Source organism: Solanum tuberosum, unplaced genomic scaffold (assembly GCF_000226075.1).
Source record: "Solanum tuberosum cultivar DM 1-3 516 R44 unplaced genomic scaffold, SolTub_3.0 scf00102, whole genome shotgun sequence".
Taxonomy (NCBI): Eukaryota; Viridiplantae; Streptophyta; class Magnoliopsida; order Solanales; family Solanaceae; genus Solanum; species Solanum tuberosum.
Window position 1 is genome coordinate 220,213 of NW_006239028.1, and position 23,837 is coordinate 244,049.

At 34.8% G+C, this 23,837-nt stretch overlaps 2 protein-coding genes across 2 annotated transcripts in view; both read right to left on the reverse strand.

The window, feature by feature from the left end:
- Nucleotides 1–609: 609 nt before the first annotated feature.
- LOC102591349 (GTP-binding protein TypA/BipA homolog) lies at nucleotides 610–20,846 on the reverse strand. The gene is made up of 19 exons (XM_006348778.2): nucleotides 20,442–20,846; nucleotides 16,067–16,141; nucleotides 14,486–14,636; nucleotides 14,339–14,407; nucleotides 14,007–14,176; nucleotides 9,784–9,921; nucleotides 9,040–9,165; nucleotides 8,094–8,192; nucleotides 6,162–6,282; nucleotides 5,930–5,993; nucleotides 5,477–5,531; nucleotides 5,265–5,389; nucleotides 4,603–4,676; nucleotides 3,013–3,062; nucleotides 1,992–2,078; nucleotides 1,569–1,619; nucleotides 1,408–1,491; nucleotides 1,139–1,189; nucleotides 610–955 (listed from the first exon to the last, which is right to left on the reverse strand). Exons 1-19 carry the CDS (start codon nucleotides 20,766–20,768, stop codon nucleotides 872–874), a joined length of 2,001 nt encoding a protein of 666 aa, XP_006348840.1. The 5' UTR covers nucleotides 20,769–20,846; the 3' UTR covers nucleotides 610–871.
- Nucleotides 20,847–22,028: 1,182 nt separating this feature from the next.
- Nucleotides 22,029–23,837, reverse strand: part of LOC102579104 (zingipain-1) — a 3,009-nt gene continuing 1,200 nt past the window's right edge. The window contains exon 2 of the mRNA XM_006348910.1: nucleotides 22,029–22,693. Coding sequence (XP_006348972.1) covers nucleotides 22,089–22,693 — 605 coding nt within the window. The 3' untranslated portion in view covers nucleotides 22,029–22,088. The remainder of the gene's footprint in view (nucleotides 22,694–23,837) is intronic.

The window sequence follows — 23,837 nt, forward strand, 5'->3', positions numbered from 1 at the left end:
AAGTTTTTTTTTTCTCTAAACAATAAGTTCCTAAAAAATGAGGAACAGAATATTCCTACTAAAAATAGAAAAAATAAATTTTACAAATGACATTTTACGATGATAGTATTTTCATCCTCAACACGCCTCATTTTAATTCCCAATCCCCCAACCCACTACTCTACCCTCCACCCCACTAAGGGCAGAGTCGAAGTACCGTATAGTAAATGTTGAATCTCTTTAGATTTGGTGAAAAAATCAGAGGTTTTTTTGCACTCAAGTGGTAAATGGGTAGGTGAAAACAAAGTTTTTGAATCCAACTAGGAGCACCGAGTACCACGTTAATTTAAATTTTTCTATTAGTGTGAAACAGGAATACTCAAATGTGTGCTAGGAACATAATAACGACAAATAAAAAAGCAACATAACTAATCAATGGTCACGGGTACTTGTCTTTGGCAGCTTGCTATGAGTTGTAAAACATTGGTACTAGAAAGGGGACGTGCATACAAGTAAAAATCTAGAAATAGATTAAACCAAAATATGAACGTATAGTACTAAGTAATACAATTAACAATAACATACTCAGTATAATTAGTTCACGTGAATTGGATGAACAATGAGAAAGGGGAGGGGTCAAAGTTGGACAAAATTTTATTGCATTCAAGCATTTTATTTTCGGTAACTCTGCTTTTAATAAGCTGTTACACTGAAATACATTCCCGATAGAGTGCTTGAAAAAGAATATTTATGTGATACAATTTTTTTCCCTATCTATATAATTGTAAAGATGTGTATAAAGGAGGAACATTAAAGTAGAGATGAAGATAATTAAATTTCATGTATACAAAATGTGAGGCTAAATCTTTGACCAGTATAGAGGAAAAATACTTCAATCCTTGGGCCTCTTGCTCATTGATTTTCTCTTGTTCACTTCCAAGTATCTCTTTCTTAGCCTAATGGCTTTTGGTGTAACCTGCACATTTTTAATAGCATAGGTTTATTTCCTTGGTTTAACGAAAAATAATACCAAATTAGTTTTATTTTCCATTCTAATCACCAATTTACACTAATGTAGAGAAACAACCAATTATTCGAAAGAAGTATTATAGAAAGTGTCATCTGTAATGCAAAGTCATTATCCAAATAATAAAGATACCTCAATAAGCTCATCGGAAGCAACATATCCTATGGCTTCTTCGAGAGACATCTGAAACAAAACCATCGAATGTCAGACTATCAATAACCGGAAGGAGCAGAGCTTAAACACTACAAAATCTTTTAGCTAAGAGATTTTTGAAGATGGACAATCTAGTGAAGTTCTAAATTTCTCAAACTTCTATGAATGCTTCACCTTAGGAAATATGATAAAGTACAAGGTTTTTTAGTTTTGTAAGTGGATAAAGTACAAGCAAAGTAGAAACTCACAAGGCGGGGAGGAGTTAACTTGACATTCTCATCCTTGCTAGCGCACCTTATATTGTTGAGTTCTTTTGACTTAACCGGGTTGACCTGTTTCATGCAATCACCCAAGAGTCACAAATGCACATGACAAACACACTGTAAGAAATGAAATAACAGCTCCTTACATCAAGATCTGTATCTCGAGAATGTTCTCCAATAATCATGCCATCATATGTCTGCATATTACCCAAGACAAAGTAAGATAAAAATATTTTTATATTCTTCAAAAGAGCATGTGATCGACAACGCTGTCAAGATCCCTGATAGTATACACATTTTGTTTTCTACCTTACTTCAATACTTAGAATTTTATAAGCCCTCATATTGCAAGGACTCTGGTCCTGTAATATGTTATACATTCCACAAATAAAATATCTCCTAATCACCCCTTTTAAGTGATCACAACTGGAATGGCATCAACATCAAAGCTATCAGTACCAGGTCATGCATATTTGAGATCACAAAAATGTTTGGTAGTTGACAAAGGTTGATACTCTTTTTACTACTTCTAAGGAAAGAAATTAGGACAAAAAGTTCAGTTGAACCACCTCCATTGCAGGTGCCACAAAGAGAACTCCGCGAGCTTCTAAACCCATCAGTGCATGAGCAGTGATTAACCCACGGCCCATTGATACCTGTTCAACCAATAGAATGAGGTACAGTTATCCACATATTGAAACAGGAGATATATATATCCTTTGTTGAAAAACAGAAGATATTATATCAAATACAAGGGTGATATGAGGATTTTCCAGACATATGTTCAAATCTGAGCTAAACTGCCTCAAAAGGCTAATGGGAAGCAGCATTTGATGTACTCATAACAAATATACTAGACAATTGGGAAGAGAACATAAAATTCAAGGGAATTTTGGGATCAATTAAAGATGTTTTGAGAGAAAAATGTTAGATAGATTTATTCAGACCTAGATCCTGTTTGGATTAGCTTAAAAAAAAGTAGCTTTTAAGTCAAAAAACAAAAAGTCAAACTTAAATGACTTTCAAGTCAAAATAAAAACCAGGGGAGACCTAGTTTTGGTTTTTAACTTTTTTTAAGTCATTTAAACTTATTTTAAGTTATTTTTAACCTTGTCAAACACTTACAAAAGTTAAAAATGACTTGAAAGTAGGTTTGACCAACTTTTAAGCTGCCAATCCAAACAGGCTCCTAGTCTCTTAAACATGGTAGGAATGTAAAAGGATCTCAAGAACACCATTCTGGAGAGTACTGGAATACAAGCTCCGGTACACCAGCTATACATTGTAAGGCATGAAAATGAGAAATGGTACTATGAACCATGAAAGTCACAAGTTGTAACAAGCCAACAGACAGAAAGTACTGAATTGTTGGGGACACATATTTATGCAACGGTGACAATATTTAAAGTAGAAATTGGCTGAACATACTTTAAGATGAGTAGAATAGGAGATGACAGACATCCCTGGCAGAACTGAGGGACACACGCTATTTGTACTTCACAATTATGAAACAATAGCATCTTGAAGATGGCAAGAGGAATAAAGAAAGAAATCTCAAACGTGTCTTCACAGGGTAGTAAGGATGCTTACTAGAACTCCTTTCCTGACATTTCCAAGAGGACCACGATATTTTTCATAAGCTGCACCAAGGAGAAAGAAGCTAAGAATAATGAAAAGTTAAAACCATATAGCAGCCATTCAAACATGCATTAGATGTAATTAAAATATACAGAAAAAAGGCTAAAGAATAACTCCAAAAGAACTAGTGCATTAGATGAATGAAATATGTTTGGCTGAACATTCAAACATGCATTAGATGTAATTAAAATATACAGAAAAACATGCATTAGATGAATGAAAATTTGTTCTCTATATAGGTATTCGTGAATTGATTGTGTTTATGCACAGATAACCCTTGCATCAATACTTAAAAGTCAAAATGGGAAATAACTTATTTTGAAGTGCCTATTCAGAAATCAGCATGACAAGTCAAGCTTTTCTTTACTCTTGACTGTCGATTAAAATCAGGGGTAGTAACAGTTTGTTTGTTTTTTTGAGAATTGGTAATTTTGTATTCTTCAGTATTAGGACATGCTGGCTACCTTCAAAATTCATCACAAAAATTAAAATTTCCTATCAACTCTATAATTTGATCTACATCCACTATACATAATTGTTCACACCAAAAAAATAAAGATACTAAACAATTCCATTTTACTTTGTGAATGGAATTGGATCTATCTTCAAAACATTTTCCAGTCCTTCCTCTCCACACAGACCACCATATACATGATGATATCAAATTCCCCCTCTCAGTTATTAGTAAACTCTAATTTTGGTCCTTGTGATGTATGACTAAAAGCATATTTAACATTCAAAGAATAGATGTCCTTCCATATAGGGAATATGGTACATTTACACTATTTTTAGAACTATATTACCCTCCTAATACATGGATATTAAATTATGTAACAATTAACAATTTGAATGTGGTGACTCCACAAGGAGAGGGTTCCAAAATGCATATTTCAATTAGTTGAAGGTTAAATGTGGTTATCACAAGGACCAAAATCAGAATATGTTGATATTTGAGGGACTAAGAGCTATATTAACTGTTACATAATTTAATATCCATTTATTTATGAGGGTAATATAGTTCTAAAATAGTGTAAATGTAACATATTCCCTATATAGAAGGACCGGAAGGACACATATTAATTGAATGTTAAATATGCTTAGTCATATATCACAAGGACCAAAACCAGAATGTCAACATTTGAGGGACCAAGAATGCAAATTCCCTGTCAAAGATAAAACTGGCTCATGAAGAACCTCAGCCGACCAAAAGCACAGAGGATAATTTTAAGAAAGAAAAAGGGGGATGGTTTACCCAAGGTGGATTCAAAGAAAGAACAGGGATATAAAGAGGGGTACATTTGTAACACCCATATGATTTCTGGACCATCTAATACCAGACAAGAATGTGTTGTTACAAAGTTCAACTGAGCTGACACGCTCACATCCACATATTGCTAGCACATACTTACCTTTTTCTTTTGCAGTTTTGCTATCATTATATAAATAGGCATGGAGATCCTACTGTGACGTGCACAGCACGAAATTGGAGAAATTGTCAGATAAACTTGTCAGAAAAGTAGTAAGATAAGTTGAAAAGCATACTCAGAAAAGCCCGATGCATAAATCCAGAGCCACGGGTGTCACTGCTGAACACACTTCTATAGCCCACTAGCCCTCTGCAATAGGTCAGGGGAAATTAAAATTAGGACACAAACTAAACAATGAAATTAATCATCAAAGATTGAGAACATGCTGAATACAAACGAGGTGTGAAATGTGAATACATAAAGGTAGCATGAATCTGAAATCTACAGATTTGTTAGTTGCCTCTAATACGATCTTTGAAGAAAATGCATTGATTAATCATTTCAACAAATTGGCAATTAGCTTTGTCATTCTGTTAACCAAAGAATAATCTAGTCAAATTGTAATCCCATACTTCTGGGTCGATAGGTATACCTTGAAAAACAAAGACAAGATAAAAGGAGGATAGAGAACAAATAATATGCCCAGATAAGACTCATAAATGTAGCTATTTAGTACTTTACCTTACTCAAAAAATGCTCAGATAACTAACCTTCCGGTATATATTAAAAGATTAATCAGTATCATAATGTATCCAGGAAATGCAAGGAGGGATGAACAGAATACTATTCCGAAAGGCAGAGATAAAGAGTGAGAGGGAGGTAAAACCAATCTTCTAATTACGTATCATCATGCTCTAGACAGTAATAAAACCTGCAAAGAACAACTGAAAAAAATACCTTGAAGGACATGTCAGACACATTCTAGTCCTTCCCATGCTGCCAGGAACAGGGCCCATGTCAGTAACTTCACCCCGCCTGTGAGAAAGTGCTTCCATGACCAAACCTACGTGCTCGTCATCAACCTGGAAACAGAAGATGGTCCCAAGAGGTTTGGTATAAATTCTGAATAAGTAAAAGACAATACTGTAGGTTTATGCAGACTTGTGCACCTCAATAGTCACTTCTTCAATTGGCTCAAGCTTAGTACCTTTCTCTACTTTGTACCTAAACATACAGACATTGCAAATGCAATATTAGCAGTTTATCATCAAGGTTACTAGTGAATAATAGATACCAATGGCACAGATATCATTAGGCCATTCAAGACACCAAAAAAATACTGTCTTAATCTTGGCAACCATAGATATGTAAATATGTGCATATACTGGAATATGTGACTAGACGTGTATGTCTAGTTCTGGTAAGTTTTAATCAAAAGACCATTCCATGATAGGAAATAATTCTCTGGTCCTTTTTGCTATATGCTTTGTATCTCCTGAATTATTATATAATCATAACAGCATTTACCAATTCACAAGTTAACAGTACAGAGTAAGAGTATGCAGGCATATCAAGATGTGATTCCTAGCAAACCAGTCTAGAATAAGGACAAAGAAGCTCACATGACTTTAGGTGGGGAGACAGAGAGCTCAAATCCTTCACGTCTCATGTTCTCAATTAAGATACCTATGATGAACAAGAAAAAACAGAAAGAAAGAGTTAGGTGGTATGTAAAATTCTAGAGAGAGAATTCAGTGGACTGCTTGATCCGGTTTAATTTTGTCCCTTATGCACATATGAGACGAGCACAAATACTGACAACATTGTTAGAGGTTGTTACACCACACAACTCACCTAATTGAAGTTCACCTCTACCCTGCACTTCAAATGATTCGGTCGTACTGGGGAGAACATTTATGGCAAGATTGGTTTCTGATTCAGCTAGCAGCCGGTCACCAATTTTCCCTCCAGTCAACTATAAAAAGTACAGAACATTTTAGACAGTCATCAGAAGAAAGAACCAGTAGTTTCACCAATCACATTTGCCCAGACAGTTAAAAATAAGGACTCGTGCTTTCTGAAATTTTTTGGAAGTCCGAATGGACTCATCTCTCTTCTTCTTTCAGGCCAAAACTAATCTCTACTCAAAAATTCAATACATGTGTTGATCCAATGGACACTGGTTCCAGAATGCTATATTTCAAAAATGGTAGCAGTCTTCTAAGTGAATGCTTGTTGATTAGAAGAAACAATCTATGAGTTTACTACATCTCCCACATATTTTGATAACCTATATAAGTTTAATACTTCTCACACGTATCAAATAAAAAGCCAGTAGAGGCATTTGAAACGACAAAATGAGGATTTACATAGCCGACCCCAACTAATTTGGAACTGAGGCTTAGCTGTTGTTGGACATCTGAAAGCCCATCAATTACTCTGCATACGGACCACCCTATCCTATACATCTTCATTCTCCATTCCCAATTATATGCTTGATGTTTTCCAGAAAATGTTTTTAAAACTGTAGTACAATTAACACTTCAATAACAATAACTGCAGTCAATTTCAGTTTCTGCTACAGGAAGTAAGGAAGAAATAATAGGAAGTCTTTGTTATAGTGAAGCATACAATTACGGTAAGTTATAAGAGAAATCAATGTACTAGTGCTGGCAAATGGGTGGGTCGGATCAGATATGGGCAGGTTGAAAACAGTTTAGACAAAATGGATAAATTATGCAACCATCCATAGCTACGACAGATAAAAATCGGATTTATATGAATATCTATATTAACCATTGCTTGGTGTAGACTGTAGAAGACCTGAAAAGGCAGCAAAACTTCAAAAACAAAGAACCGATATACATATGATAGATATCTCCACCCCCACCACCACCACCCCTTTTTCTCCTCCTATCTTGAAGTATCGCATTTTGGAACTGGAACCAGCCGCCCAATTTTGCGGCTGAGAATTAGCCTTGGCTTATGAAATATAAAGTAAAAACTCAGTGACTCACTGTATCAATTTTTCTAATATGACACAAGTGATGCTCATGTTTTGTTGATGAAGGTGGTCAGCTATAATGTTTAAGTTAAAGAACAGTTCACAGGAGGACTGACGACGAAGTAAAAGTTTTCCACCTTTCACACAGCTAGATTCTTCACATTCAAAGTGAGTTGCACTATCGATATCCATATTTTATGGTTGGTTACATGGATATGATCCAGTTTAAACAAATCAATTATCCAACCCGTATTTAACAGGGCAGGTTGGAGGGATACCTGCATCTTTTATCCATTTTCCAGCACTACTTTTGTACTGCCAAATTACAGACTACAGAGGTTGTCAATTATCATAGTATCCCCAAAAAATCAACATCCTAGCTTCAGTTAATCTCCCTTTGGACTGATACATCTGCCAACAACTCTATCTTAAGTTTGTCTCAAACTACCATTTGATCTCTTTCTTTAAGATAGAGACCTCACCTCCATGTCCTTGCTCAGAAGTCAAAACTATATATTATCAACCTCAATCAAAAGAAATGATCAAATAAAAAAAAGGGAAAAAATATTCTAATTAAGATCAAAATTTACAAAGAACATTAGATGCTTTGACACAAAAATAATGCATGAGTTGTGTGTCTCTTTCAGAGACATTCTCACAGAATTACAGGGGGAAAAGACCATCAACTATGACCCTCCACAGAATATGCAGCTGGACAGCAGAAGCAACTAGACACAAAGATCTCACAAATAGGAAATGAGTGGGGAAAATTATATACTTACATGAATACCATCAGAACCAGCTAAGGGAGAATCATTGACACCGAAAGTCATGGAGATGGTAGGGGGGTCAAGCACAACTGTGGGCAATGCTGTCGTAACCTATCAAATTTCAGATAAGTTGCAGAAAAGGTTAAGAAATTTAGCTCACAAAGAATTCAGTGTCAGTGACATGTTACAAGATCAAGAACCACATACCACGTGGACATAAAATAGGAAACACAAACAGGAAAATATTATTAAACAAGTACTAAAATGTATCATCTAATGAAGTTAATAAAGACTAGTCAAATTTAGGAAAAGGAAGTAAAACAGTGGTAACAATACCGACTTAGATATCAACTATTCCTTGGTCTTAACTCTGAATCAATTGACCAAAATGTACATTAAATTAAACAGTCGGTAGTAGCTAATTAAACTTCCACAATCAAGGATATATATGTACATTGATTTTAGTTTTAAACATGAACAACTTAAGGAATAAAAGATGACACCTAGCCCATTTAATAATTATTACTTAAACCATCATATTGCACTTAAACGACTTCCTATTGTAATTAATTTACCTACAGCAAAAAAATTAGAACGGCCTCAATAGTATCACTTTAGACAGTATAAGTTGGTCTGAAGGCATGAAAAGGTTGGTTTCCACATTCAAAACACAATGCTCTCAATGTTTATCTAGGAGAAGTTGTGACTACAATTTCTTCAGAGGTCATAGGATTTCATGTTAGGAACTATTGTGTATGCTACTGACGTGCCTTTTCCTATTGTGCACAGCATTTTCCCTTCTTTGATGTGAAACTTATCTTATATGAAATAATGCCAGCAGAATTTCCACCCACACAGTGACGAGATTCCCAGATCAAAAAGAGCAATAGAACAAATAACACGACTTAGAAACAAATAGAATTGAGTTGGATCGTTAAATGAAGAAGAAGTCGCATACCTCTGCATTCGCAACTGTGTGTCCAATTGTCGGACTTGACAAACCTGCCATGGACACTATGTCACCTGCACCAGCACTATCAACTGGATCTGCTCTCATACCCTTCTTTTTCATCAGCTTTACAACCTATAAAAGTTTTGACCAGTAAACAAGAAAGGAACAGAAATGAAAATTAGGTGACAATTTCAAAGCATGGCACTAGCTCAGGGCTTAGAATTCCAATAATAAGTAAATAAATAACTAAATAATAGATCCTGAATATAGTCCTAAACATTCAAGCTTGAAATAAGTCGTTTTGAGTGCTAAAATACCTTCATCCGAATCTACATGAGCTATCAATAACCATAGTTTTCCTCTAAAAAAATGACTTACTGACACATAATAAAGTTGCCTGTGACACAGCCATGGAAGTTACAATCAACACCTCATAAAATAGATTATTTAAGTTATTAATCTCCTATGTTAATCAAAGTACCACAGAAACATATCACATGATAAAAATTCTGTTACACCTAATTCTCTGATGCATGGTTTTGACTATTTGACACCATAAAGTTACCCATGTTGTGGAGTTCAATTTAGTTTGATTACCTCAAATTTTGCCAAAATTGGAAAATTGATTTGATGACACTATACACACAACGATTTACTAGATTTTCAAATATCCCTCTAGCATCTTAAAGCATACTTGAGTTACAAAAATGGTACAGAGAAGATTTTCCCTTAGTTCTGGAGACAACAGACCTTTCCTTCTTCAATTTTTACAGTTCCATTGTCTGTGTTCTTCAGCCCTTGTACTTTATCACCAACACGAACAACTCCACAAGTTACACGACCCGTCAAAACACGACCAAGATAAGGATCTTTCTCCATCATGGAAACCTGAAAGCAACTATTAAGCATAGCATCTTCTCAAGGCAAATAAAACACAGAAGTATGAAGATTCTGAAAGGATCAAGAATAGAAAATCATCAAACGAATGTGAACCCCAAAAAAATAAAGAAAGTTATCCAATATGAACAACAAATCAAAGCGGTCCTTCAATGGTGCAGTACATCTAATTAGGGCCCCAGACATAAAAAGTTGATCCAATGAGTCAAACAAAGATGGAGGAGCTTATTTCTTAAGTTGCAGATTACCTTTCAAAGAGGACGGAAGATAACCTAGCCACTAGGCAAGGTCTAAAATCACCTCCTCTGTTGTATTTGATAACAAGTGGTCAGAGGAATCTTTTGATTAGATTCTTCGAAAGGAACCGTATGGATCAGATAAGTGGTCAGAGGAATCTTTCAGCTCTTTTGTACAAATCCTAAATCTTGAGCACCTTACCACCCCCACTCCCCCTCTTCGTCCGTTTGAATTGACTTCACACCTATTGGTAAATTGACTAAATTCTTTCTTTCCCGACTTTATTGTAACACCCTGAAAATTTCTAAGTTAAGGCCTGAACCATTCTTCATTTGTGTATAAGGTCTATCGAGTGATTCTTAAATTGTTCTTAGGTGTCAATTATTTAGTGCAGGAATGGATTTGGATATGAATTAAAGTCACTAGAATCCCCTAGCATAAAGTTGAGTTGAAAGCTTCCTTATCGATTGAGTTTTGATATAAGATTCTACTTTGGTCAACTTCAAATGATCATATCTTTTAGAATATGAAGAGTTAGGTGCCCCATAACCTATCAAATTAAAGGTATTTGAGTCTTCTTTCCAACACCATCAAGTTTGCATCATTTGAAATAGAGAGTTATGACCATTTTTTACTGATTTGATGCATGCAATGACGTTTTGACCGACGGGAAAACACTAATAAGGGCCGTTTTTGTCCCTAAGAAAACCCTAAACTAATTTATTGACTAATAAAAGGCCCAAAACAATCCGATTTTCATCTCTTAATCCCACATTCTCTTCTCTCTCAAACCCTAAAGAAAATCAAAGCATAAGACTTCCAAGCAAGATTCTTTCAAATCTTTTTCAAGATTATTCTTCAAGATAAGTCCTTCTCCAAGAATTTCATTATTTCCAAGTCAAATTCCTTTATACAATTATGAATCATTAATTCTTGGCCATAGGATTTTCAAGAAACTAATTCAAGAATCTCAAGAAAGGTTTTCTTGATCATTCTCCTTCAAGCTAGGATTTCAAGTCTTCCAATCAAGTTCTTCTTCAAGAACTTCGTTCTTCCGGGTATGTAAAGGCTATTCATAGTGTTAGACTAGTTCGCCCTTACTCCCTACATCTAAATTCAGAAAGCAAAAGTTATGTTTAGGGTTTTACCCTAAAAGTCACATGAACCATATTGTTGACTGAACATAACTTTTGTTGACTGAATTTAGATGCAAGGCATGAGGACGAACAAGTCCAACACTATGAATAGTCTTGAAAACCCTATAGCCAACAATTAAACGAAGTTCTTGAAGAAGTTTGAAAAAGAACTTGATTGGAAGACTTGAAATCCTACCTTAAGGAGAACGATCAAGAAATTTTTTGTTGAGATACTTGCATTAATTTCTTGAAAACTCTATGGCCAACAATTAAGATTTCCATTAATGATTCATAATCGTATAAAGGAATTTGAGTTGGAACTTGGAAATAATGAAATTCTTGAAGAGGACTTGCCTTGAAAAAGATTTGAAAGAATCTTGTTTGGAAGTCTTATGCTTTGATTTTCCTTAGGGTTTTGCCTTGGGGTTTGAGAGAGAAGAAATTGGGGGATTACGAGATGAAAATCAGATTGTTTTGGGCCTTTTATTAGTCAAGAAATCTGTTTAGGATTTTCTTAGGGGTACAAAGACAAAAAAGACCCTTTTTAGTGTTTTCCCGTCGGCCAAAACGGCACTACATGCATCAAATTAGTAAAATGATTATAACTCTCTACGCCACTGCATGCATCAGATTAGTAAATGAATATAACTCTCTACTCTAAACTCTGAATGATGCAAACTTGGTGGTGTTGAAAAGAAGACTCAAATACCTTTAATTTGATAGATATGGGTCACCTAACTCTTCATATTCTAAAAGATATGATTATTTGAAGTTGACTTAAGTAAAATCTTATATCAAAACTCAATCGATAAGGAAGCCTTCAACTCAACTTTGTGCTAAAGGATTACAGTGACCTTAATTCATATCCAAATCCATTCACACGCTAAATAATTGACCTTAACCCCTAAAAATAATTTAAGAATCACTCGATACGACCTTATACACAAATGATGAATGGTTCAGGCCTTAGCTTAGAAATTTTCGAGGTGTTACAATATCTCCCCCTTGGAAACTGAGCATGGGAGGGAAAGGAATTACTCTTACCATCCTATGGGAAATCTCATCCAAAGAATACTACTCCTTATCACCGTATTCAACAAAACTTCGAGTCCTAATCAAGAAGCACCTAATGCATCATGCATTCATCCACATGTTATCAACACCACATTTAAGCCTAGAACTATAACCACATTCAAGCCTAGAACTATAACCACTCCATGGACTCCTACTAGCCAATCCTTCTAAGAATTCCTCGTTCTCTCATCACCTCTACCAACTAAAACTTCACGTGTTACAACCAAGAAACCGCCTAATTACTCTCATCTAACTATTACTCATCGTAAAACCTCATTCCCTTCTTCCTCCACATTTATAACCTTAGATGGAATAAGCACACCATCACTACCACAATAAGAAACATCAACCCTCTCTTATCTATCATCACACAACTACTATCAACATCACTCTCAAAACTAAAAAAGATCCCTGAAAGAGCTTTAGGGCGAAAGATCATAAGCACGACTCAATCGAGAATTCTGATATAAGAATATGAATGACGTAACATTATGTTGTTGAGCCAAGTAACATTGGCTTGTAACCAAGTGGGGCATTAAAGTGGTTGAATGTTAGATAAATTCCCCAATAATATGTAGAGTCTGATGGACCTCTCGAGAGGCCCCGATGCTATGGAACTAACTAGTGGTCCAAATGGTATCAGAGTCACTCATGTGTCAGCCTTGTCAATGAGGGCCAAAGTTCAACTGATTTTACGCAAATCCCAATAAAGCGGGGAAAACCTCAGTGCTGAGTCTAAGCAAATTCCATTCGATGAAGCAAATCTCAACAAGGAGGTTGAGTCCATAGAGGGGTGTATGTGATGCCCCAGCTTAAGATAAGAAATCCCACATCGGTAAAATACATGTTGGGTATATGAGTAAACAGGCCTTACCAACTAGTGATGTGTTTTAAAGTCGTGCGGGCCTAGGCCCAAAGCGGACAATATCACTACCAGACTGGGCGTCAAATTTATACAGCCTGCCTGACTTTTTCCTTAGCTAGGCTTCTTTGATTGATTGTTTAAGCAAACCGTCTCCACTCATAAAGGTATGTTTATCAACTCATCTTACAGCATTATATCCATTATAAATTTATCTAGATTAGTTCTGGTCTCTGCACAGCACCACCACTTCTTAACCTGCCTCCAACGATTTCTTTCTCTCAATCAATGAGACATTAGATTCTTTTTCAATTATAAAAGATAACAGCCACTAAATCGTGTATTCACTTCTATATTCCATATTTTTCCCTTAATCACCAAATGAATATTAACACACATCATTTACTTCCCTTGTCCAACAAAAATAAGACTCGCATAACAAGCATTCATCTGCAACTTCTCCATTTGTAATACCTCTAGCCAATTATAAAGGAATTTAAGTACAATATTTCTTAGGGAAAACAAAGCAGGGACGAATTTCTTACCCATGGGCCATGGAAGTGGTACTTGGAAAAAAGGAGGTATCTCAACAAAGTGCAGCAAAATGTACAATAGCTACATGTACGCAAGCTTAAATATATGAGAATTATTACCAGCTTTTGCACTTGCTACGCTTTAAATTTTGCGAAGTTGCATAAATGGCTATTCACCTAAATCATTTATCTCATTATGATATATAAACTAAGAAATGCAAATGCAATACTAACCAACATCTGAAAAGGGGCATCTAGGCTAGCACTCGGTGGAGGAACATGCCCAACAATAGCATTGAGCAATTGTGACATATCCTTCACATCAGGAGGACTTTTTGTATATGTGGAAGATGCCCATCCTTCTTTAGCTGAAGCGTAAAGAACAGGAAAATCTAACTGTTCCTCTGGAATAGAATAAAACAAGTTCGATCAGAAAGGTTGAGTTAAATTTAAAATGCATAGAAACTATTAAATATATGGAGTTATGTATGGAGGGAGGGAGAGATCCAAGCAACTGACTAGAAGAAAGGAACTAAGAAATTTTTATGAAAGTAATTTTCTAGAACCTGAAGCACCAAGGTTTGCGAAAAGATCAAATACAAGGCTCTCAACTTCATTACATCTCTCTTCAGTCACTGCATATGTATAATTGAACAGTTAATATGAAACCATTAAAAGAACTTGTGATTAGAATAACCTCAGAAATGTAATACCTGCAGGTTTGTCTACTTTATTGAGAAGAAGAATGGGGCGTAAACCATATTTAAGGGCCTTGGCAAGAACAAATTTTGTTTGTGCAAGTGGACCTTCACCAGCATCAACAACAAGGACTGCTCCCTCAACCATGCCAACAACCCTCTCAACCTGTAAGCAAATGAAAAGTGAAAAGCTTACAATTTTCTTCATGTCAACCTAACAACACAAGGAAACACTTGGAATAAAAAATCAATAAAATACTGCATGACAAAGTCAGATTGATGGCACTTGACAACAAGCTCCACTTCTCCTTTTTTTTATGATGAAGATAACATATAAACAATAAACAAAAGCTATTGCAATTCACCCGGGTAAAATTGAATTCACTCCCATCCAAAGGAAACATCAGATTAATGCAAAAGGGCTAACAATAGAAACAGTAGCGGATTGTCTAAGAAAATTTTGTTTAGGAGATTTTTTCAAAAAAATTTAATGAAGTGCTGGGAAGGTGCTTCTCATTGAAAAGCTCTTCTTCCACACACATAAGACTCATAAATCTTCAAACAAAGAAAAAATACAACTATCAACTTACACAAAGTTCTTATTCAATATTTTTTGCAAAAAAACCTTTCTCAAGTATTGTCCAGACGGATCCTCATGAGAACCTTTACCACAGAGAATCTCTTTTACAGCAGTCTTACTTTCAAGGATGTAACTAAGGAGAAGACTGGAATAGCAGTGTTATGAATCTTTAGGGAAGGATCGATTCATAGGACGATATATAAATTCAGCTCGTTAAAGGGAGGCTGAAACCTTTTCATTGAAAGAGAGAACTCCGATCTCTTCAACTCTTCAAAGGGAGACTTTTTGACACTACTCTTCAAAGGGAGACTGAAACCTTAGAGTTCAATGGAAGAGACAACTCTAATCTCTCTTGTTTTTTGCTGAAATATGACTTACTGATTTATTCATCAAAACCCCCTTTAAATAGGAGTCTTATTACATCAATAGGAAGTCTAATTCTTATGAAAGTAGGAGACCTAAATCCTATTCCAAACTAATAACTATAGCTTAACTTAATCCTTATCAAACTATGAAACATAAACCCCATTCTAGAATAATAAATAAAGTTACTTAAATTATAAATAAATAATAAATAAATCTACTTAAAAAATATAATTAAATACTTAAATTAATTGACTTCCTCGCATTCACAACAAACAGCTTCCCCTAGAGCTAATAGTAGCTCGATCAATCATCTTTTCCTCTTCACTAAGCCTGAATGACTTCCCAAAATCTTGAAATAATTATGATTCTTATTAACACAATACCAAAGGATCCATTTATTGATTTTAGAGACAATCTGACACCTGGAAATAACTTCTTGCTTTTAGAGAAATCAATTACAATGGTCTTATGGTCATCACTTTCAAACACTTAAAACCCAAGGTAATAGTCTAATTACCAATTCTTGTGGTAACTTCTGTGTGATTTATATATCAGTGATTGATTGATTGTACACTAAGGAAAGAAACACAAAATGAAAAAGATTATAAAAACACTTTACCACCAAAAATCTTCATAAAATAAATACTTACTTCACCACCAAAATCTGCGTGTCCAGGAGTGTCCACCATGTTTAGCTCTTTGTCCTTCCACGAGATGGATGTAACCTTAAAAGTGTTAAAAGCATATCAGAGCTCACTCAGGTTTGGTCCAAATAACTTAATTAATGGAGGTTTACTTGAATAGATATCAGCAGTGCTACCTAAGCAACCATGTTTGAACTTAAATTGTGACCCATTTTGTATTCACAAAAATAAATTTAAACAAAAAGACCAAGGCCCAAAAAAAAAAAACAATATCCTCCTCTTCAAAAAGTGAAATGACATCTACAATTCGGCCTGTTAGTTTAAACTTCACTCATCCCAAATTTATGACCTCAAATTATTCAAAAAGTCAAAATAACCTCTTCTTCACCATGATGTTAAACCACGACTATTTCTTTTTATTGTTTTAAAACCCATATACTATCTGTTGATAAGAACAATCAATTACGATCTGACTTAAGCTGAAATATAATCAACTAACCTTGTACTAAGCCATTTATTTTAGCATAGACAAAGTGGATAAAAATAAAATACATCTTTTTATTAAAAAAAATAGATTAACAGAAATTATCAACCAAGGCATCACAAATTATCCCAAAATCTAGTAGTTCTATTTGACATGTTAATTTATGCCTATATGCTTTCAAGTATGAGATCGTCATTCAAAAATACGTCTCATCCATAAAGAACTTGGACAATCCCTCCCCAAGGAAAAAAAACACAAATAAATCTCTGAAGAAACTTCTCAGAGCATAGGGGAAAGAACAAAAGTGAAAGAATCGGACGCTTAATTTCAGCTTCTAGCTCTATGTTCACTATGATTCTGACTGGCCTTTGTTTCTTTTCTTTTTTTGATGACAAGGGAAACCCGCAGCCGCTACCCTTTGGGTGCGCACAGGGTAAAACCCCCGCTCCTATGCAATAGTTCACAAACCACTTAGGAGAGGTAACCCGCACTAGGCAAGCCCGGCACGACGAGCTCGACCCAGAAGGCAAACCCCTTGCTTTCGCTGGCAAGGGGTTTCGAACTTGAGACCTCCAACATGGAAGTCCCAAGCCCAAACCACTGGGCCACCCCGAAGAGTTGGCCTTTGTTTCTTTTTATATGATGATATTACCTTTGTAGGGGGTGTTTGGAATTGCTTTTTTTAAGTGGCTTATAAGCTAAAAGCCACAAGTTGAGAACACCCAGCTTTTGGTTTTTGGCTCTTTTTTTGTACTTTTTGAGCCTAAAACAGTGCTTAAAAGCAGTTCTTGTGTTTCCCAAACACTTCCAAAACTAAAAAAAGAGCTTAAAAGCCAAAAGCTACTCAAAATAAATCAATCCGAACACCCACATAGTTTACCACAAAAAGCATTTACAGTTTTCGATTTAGGGAAACTACATTTTCTCTCTATCTGATTTTACCCTCTTCAAATAACATCATCATGCATTTGAAGTGTTCTACGACTTGTAAGTCCAAGATGGTGTAACCATATGACAAAGAGGAGTAAAAATTTGCTATAAAATTGTCAAAATATAACACAACCAAAAAATCTTAAGAGTATCATTTCACATTACCTCAAATTTTGATGTCAGTAAATGTGAAAATACTTTTTTTCTGATGTGTTAAAGTTTTAGGCATTCATAAAACCTCTCAGTTTAAGAACAATCAACAACCACAAACGCTGAAGATAAGGGTGAAGGAAACCAACTATCGACTAAGGCTGAAAATAAGGGTGAAAAAACCCAACTATCAACTAAAACTATCAAAAATCAGTATCATCCATATCTGGCTCAGTAAATATACCTTGTTGTAACTTTCAACACTCTACTACCAACCACACGGTAACAGCCTTAAGTCCGTCCTTTCTTTCATATTGCCAGTGGAAGCTGTAGCTTGCTTTCACATAGTGACAAGCTCTAGGTTTTTAAAATCACCATTACCATAAGTATTTTAAAACCAACATACATCTTCAGAATCACAGAGAGGTTCCTAATACCAGAACGTTAAGCTAAAGAATCTTAAAGCACCATTACCATATACGTATATTTTAAAACCAACATAGATCTTCATAATCACAGAGAGATTCCTAATACCAGAATGCTAAGCTAAAGAATCATACTAGTCACTAGTGGCAATCACAAAACCTCTTACTATTAGAAGAAAAATGCAAATCCATATACAGATTAAGTACAGGCAAAAAAATCAGAGAAGAAAAGCAACTCATCAGCTAAAGATCAGCATCATCCATGTCTGGCTCAGCAAATATACGTAGCTGTAACTTTCATCACTCTACTACCAACAACATGGTAGCAGCTGTAAGTCCGGCCTTTTTTTCATCATTGCCAGTGGAAGCAGTGATTCATACGACTCAAAGTGACAACCCTTACATTACTGATATCCTATATCATCACATGTATTTAGAAACCAACATGCATCACAGAGCAATCCTGAATACCACTAACAGTGAGTAGTGCGTCAAACTCACATAGCATCTTCAAAATCAAAGAGCAGTTCATGGTAATCTTAAGAATCATACTGGTGGTCCTCACGAAACCTCTTAGTCTTAGAAGGAAAGAAATCAAACTAATACACAGATTAAGTACCAGGCAAAAGATTGGGAGAAGAAAACCAGCTCATTGGCTAAAACTTTCTAAGATCAACATCATCCATATCTGGCTCAGCAAATATACCTAGCTGTAACTTTCATCACTCTACTACAAACAACATAGTAGCAGCTGTAAGTCCGGCCTTTTTTTCATCATTGCCAATGGAAGCAGTAATTTGTACTACACATAGCATCAACCCTTAAAATTCTGATATTCTACATCATCACATGTATTTGAAAACCAACAAGCATCTTCGAAATCATAGAGCAATCCTGAATACCACTAACAGTGAGTAGTGAGTCAAACTCACATCACATCTTCAAAATCAAAGAGCAGTTCAAGGTATGCTAAAGAATCATACTGGTGGTCCTCGCAAAACCTCTTAGTCTTAGAAGGAAAAAAATCAAATTATACACAGATCAAGTACCAGGCAAAAGATTTGGAGAAGAAAACCAACTCATTGGCTAAAACTTTCTAAGATCAACATCATCCATATCTGGCTCAGCAAATATACCTAGCTGTAACTTTCATCACTCTACTACCAACCACATGGTAGCAGCAGTAAGTCCGGCCTTTTTTTCATCATTGCCAATGGATGCAGTTGTTCGGACGACACATAGTAACAACCCTTACAATTGTGGTATCCTACATCATCACATGTAATTAAACATCAACATGCAACTTCAAGATCACAGAGCAATTCTGAATACCACGAGTAGAAAGCCAAAGAATCTGGCGCAATAGTGAGTACTGTAGTGAGTCAAACTCACAAGTCACGCATCTTCAGAATCACAAAGCAGTTCATGGTCTAATGATTGTAACAATTACATCTGAAGTCTAGCAACTAGGGTTTTTATCTTAAGATAATAAGGTGCAGGAGACAATTGGCTGACTTGAATAAAACATGAGAATTTGCTATCAATGAAGGCAAGATAGTAAACACTTAAGGATCAGGAAACAGGGAGCTTCATAGTAACAGAAAGTGTGGACCTTTTTCTGTAGACTTTACTACATGCTTATGCATTTTTTATTCCGAAAACTCTATCCACCTATAATTCAATTGGTATAAAAGCTATGGACCAAGTGAAGCCGACTTAATATATACAGTTGAATCCAGCTCCAATTATAACATGTATGTTACAAAAAAGAACCTCGTTTCCAAACTATCAAAGCTAATGAAATAGAGCCTTGTACCTATGCACTGTCACCCCCCCCCCCCTCCCAAAAAAAAGAATGAACTTTCTCTGGAAACATTGCAACAAATACATCAAACAAGATAGAATTCCTTTCATATATATATATATATATATATATGAAACCAACAAATAACATTTTCTATTTTAATATTAGATAACACAATTTGTTTTAACCCATGAAAAATGACTACATAGCACATTGCTTTTAGCATGAGAATCCTAATGAGGCTTACAGCAACTATAATTAGCCCTAACAAACACAAAGAGTGAATTATTCAAGGGTGGATGATCATATTATTACAATTTCTTACTCTTTGGTCCATCAAAGATTTAAATGCAGTAACTACACCTCTTACTAAATATACATATTAACAAAGTCAATATATGTATATATATTATATACACACATCTGTATATAGTTATGCATCCACTACTTAATACTCTGGATCCGTCTCTGTTAATCAGAAACTTATGACAAAGGCAGCTACAAATGAACTTCGCCATAGAAAAGCTTCAACAATATCCGCATAACCAGTGGCAAATGCAAATTGATAAAGGTAAGGGAATTAAATACCTTAGAAGCAATAGTGATGCCGCGCTCTCGTTCGAGGTCGATAGAATCTAAGGCACGCTCGTGAGGTATATCAGCGCCGCACTGACGAAGCAGCCTATCCATGAGAGTAGTCTTTCCATGATCGACGTGAGCTATAACCGCGACATTCCTTAGCCGGTCGGGATCCAGAGCGCCGCCGGGTGCAGTGGCGGCGGAGCCAACGGGAGCGGTAGCTGTGGCGGTGGAGAAAGCTCGAGCATAGGATAAAGGTTTGATATGAGAATAATGAGAGGAGGAGAAGGATCTCCTAGTTGTAGACCAGAGAGATCGAATCAATGGACCGACCATTTCGAACTCGAAAGAGAGAAATGGCTGCTCTGCTTCTCTGCAAAATCTTACTCCTCTTGTTTATTGAGGTTTAGGGTTTAAGGAAAAAGTCCATATTATAAAATAAGATTTTTTTAATTTTATTTTTTTGGTCTTAGAAAATATCCTTTCTCTATCAAAATAAAAACGAAAAATGGTCTTAAATATTCTTGAATTATAAATTATTATTAGATATTTTGGTAAAAATATATATAAGATATTTAAAATTACTTATAAAAATAATATATTATGTATGTATAATAATAAAATATATGTATTGGTTCAGTTCGGTTAGTTTTTCGATTTTTTTGAACAAAAACCAAATCCAAATAAAATTTATTTATTTAATCGGTTTGATTAACTTTTCGGTTTGGATCGATTTTTATCCAAGCCGTGAACATTCCTAGCTAAGGTAAAGAAAAAATGATAGATTCTCAGCTTTTGTTATTATAAATATATGTAACGAATAATAAAATTAGGTGTATCGCAAGATTCAATAAGTTTTTTCAATTGTAATTTAGGGATAAACACAACTTCTTCTTTTTTTATTCCCCTTCCTTAGGAGCTCTTACATTTTTGATCCCTTGGTGACTCGAATTCATAATCTTAAGATTGAAAGTTAAGAGTGTTTATCATTCGACAACTCCCTCGTAATGGGTGGAAACCACATAATTGAAGGGAGAGAACCTAGTTCAAGAACATAAAAGGAGGAATTAGTATGAATCGAGGCACATGTAATACTCACATGTGCGCCTATTGCATTACTAGAGGATTCGAACTCCTTAGCGGAAAATTACATTGTTTATATATGGCAAAAATTAATTTTTATGTATATATAATAGATATTGAATCCCTTTCAACTTTTTCGTGTGTTTATGTTTTCATATGTTAACCCCCCATTATAAAATATTAACGACTAGGGTATCAAAGTTTTCAATCTCCAACGAGTAATTTATATTTATAAATATTGACTAGTTTTATAATACCTCTCGTCTATTTGTGCCCAACTATTGCATGGAAAAGGGGATTAATCAACCTATTTTGCCTTGTGACCTCACATTTGTGTAAGTTTAATATTTTTTTTCTTAATCAAAGAAAGTTTGAATACTTTCTTTTGAAATATCAGTTCCTTCGAAATCGACCGTTAATACAAAGAAGAGCTGGATTAGTTGTTGGTCATAGTATATGCATAAGCAATTCTGATTCTTAATTAGAAATTTTGAAGATTTTACACCATTCTAATTAATCACAATTATTCAAATCTTTTATTATGACTTATTTGTACATACATATAGATATATTTCAATTTTCCTCCTCCATAAGAGGGTAACTAGCTTGCATAGCAATACCACACATTCCTCCATTGTCACTTGACCCCCTTTTAATTTTCATATAACCACTTTCACCCCACATAGTACCCCATGAATTTTTAACTATCCAATATTTCTCACCATTATTTTCTTCCACATCATAGCCAATTAATGTCACTGCATGATTTAAACTATTTCCACAATAGCCAGAAAAGATCCCTCCAGAGTATAATTGAAAACTATAGCCACTTGCATCAATAGCCACTGAAATTGGTTGTTTGTTAATTGCAACTTGAAGTGATTCCTCATTTGGTGGTACTTTTTCATAGTTACTTATTGTAACTTCATGTTGTTTTGCTTTTTTTGTGTTACATTTTTGTTCTTTTCCTATGTATGGATAATTTTTTGAAGTTGTAATTCCACCATTTTCCATGATGTAATCAAATGCACTTTCCATAAATCCTCCTTTACATCCTTGATTGTCTGAGTAAACATCACAATCCATTAGTTGTTGTTCTGATAGTGACACAAGTTTTCCTGTTTTGATCTTGTTGATGCCCTCTATTGCTGCTACTGCTGAGAATGCCCAACAACTTCCTGCATTGTAATAGAACCCGGCCCGTTTGGATTAGCTGATCGAAAATAATTGATAAATTTTAAGTATTGAATCTAATTTTATAAAGGAAATAAGTAAAAACTCCATTTGTCTACTTTTAGTTGTTATGGTTTTCCTTTTTAGAGTCAAACGATAAGAACTTTGACTAACATTTTATGATGTATTTTTTTATCATATTAATATGATTTTTTTTGCAATTTATAGTACTTTTTGTATAATTTTTGAATATTTAATTTTTTTATTTAAATATCAAATTAATGTAATCTAATTTAACTTTGAAAATTAGTCAAATTAACTTTCGAAAAGCGCAACATGACAACTAAAAATGGATGGACGAAGTATATGTTTGGATGGATGTTCTGAAACTAACAATAATTATTAGTTGGTATTGAATGGTGTAACCATCACTGAATGTTTAGTGTAGTTATTTCACAGATATTTTGATTGAATCGGTTTGAAAGGAAAAAAATAGTAATGTTTCATATGGAAAAATTAGAAAGTTTTCCACTACTTCATTGAGAATTTGTTTTCCACCTTGCATTTTTTTAGTAATCTGATTTAATGAAAAATGAGTGAAAAAATCATTTTATGTAGCAATAAATTTTCCACTAATTCAGAGTGGAAAAATCTTTTATTTGTAGTAGTGCATAAATCTTGATAAAGGGACTAAATAAAATTTGAACTCGCCATATAGAGCAATTTTAGAACTACCTTTGTCTTTAGTCTTTAAACAAGCTAAGGGAATTCAAAAGTTAATGAAAAAAATAATAAATAATCGATTTTGCCGTATTTAATTTGCACTATATAATTTTCCAACAAAAGGAATTCAATTGAAATTTGAACCTCCTTCATTAATGGGAAAATTGTATATAATAGCAAACTATTAATTCAAATTAAATACTATAAATATAGTTTGATTTAATTGTACCTCATAGCAAACTGTTGCTATTTCACCTCTCTCCTGGTGAATCTCGCTCGCCACTCTCGTTCTCTCCCTCGCCTCTCTCGTTTTTTATACAAACGCAAGTGTATAAAGTGTGTTTGTGTTTGTATAAAGCGAGAGAAAATTGTATATATACATATATTTTCGTTCCCCTCTCTCCCCTCTACCAGATCTCGCTCGCC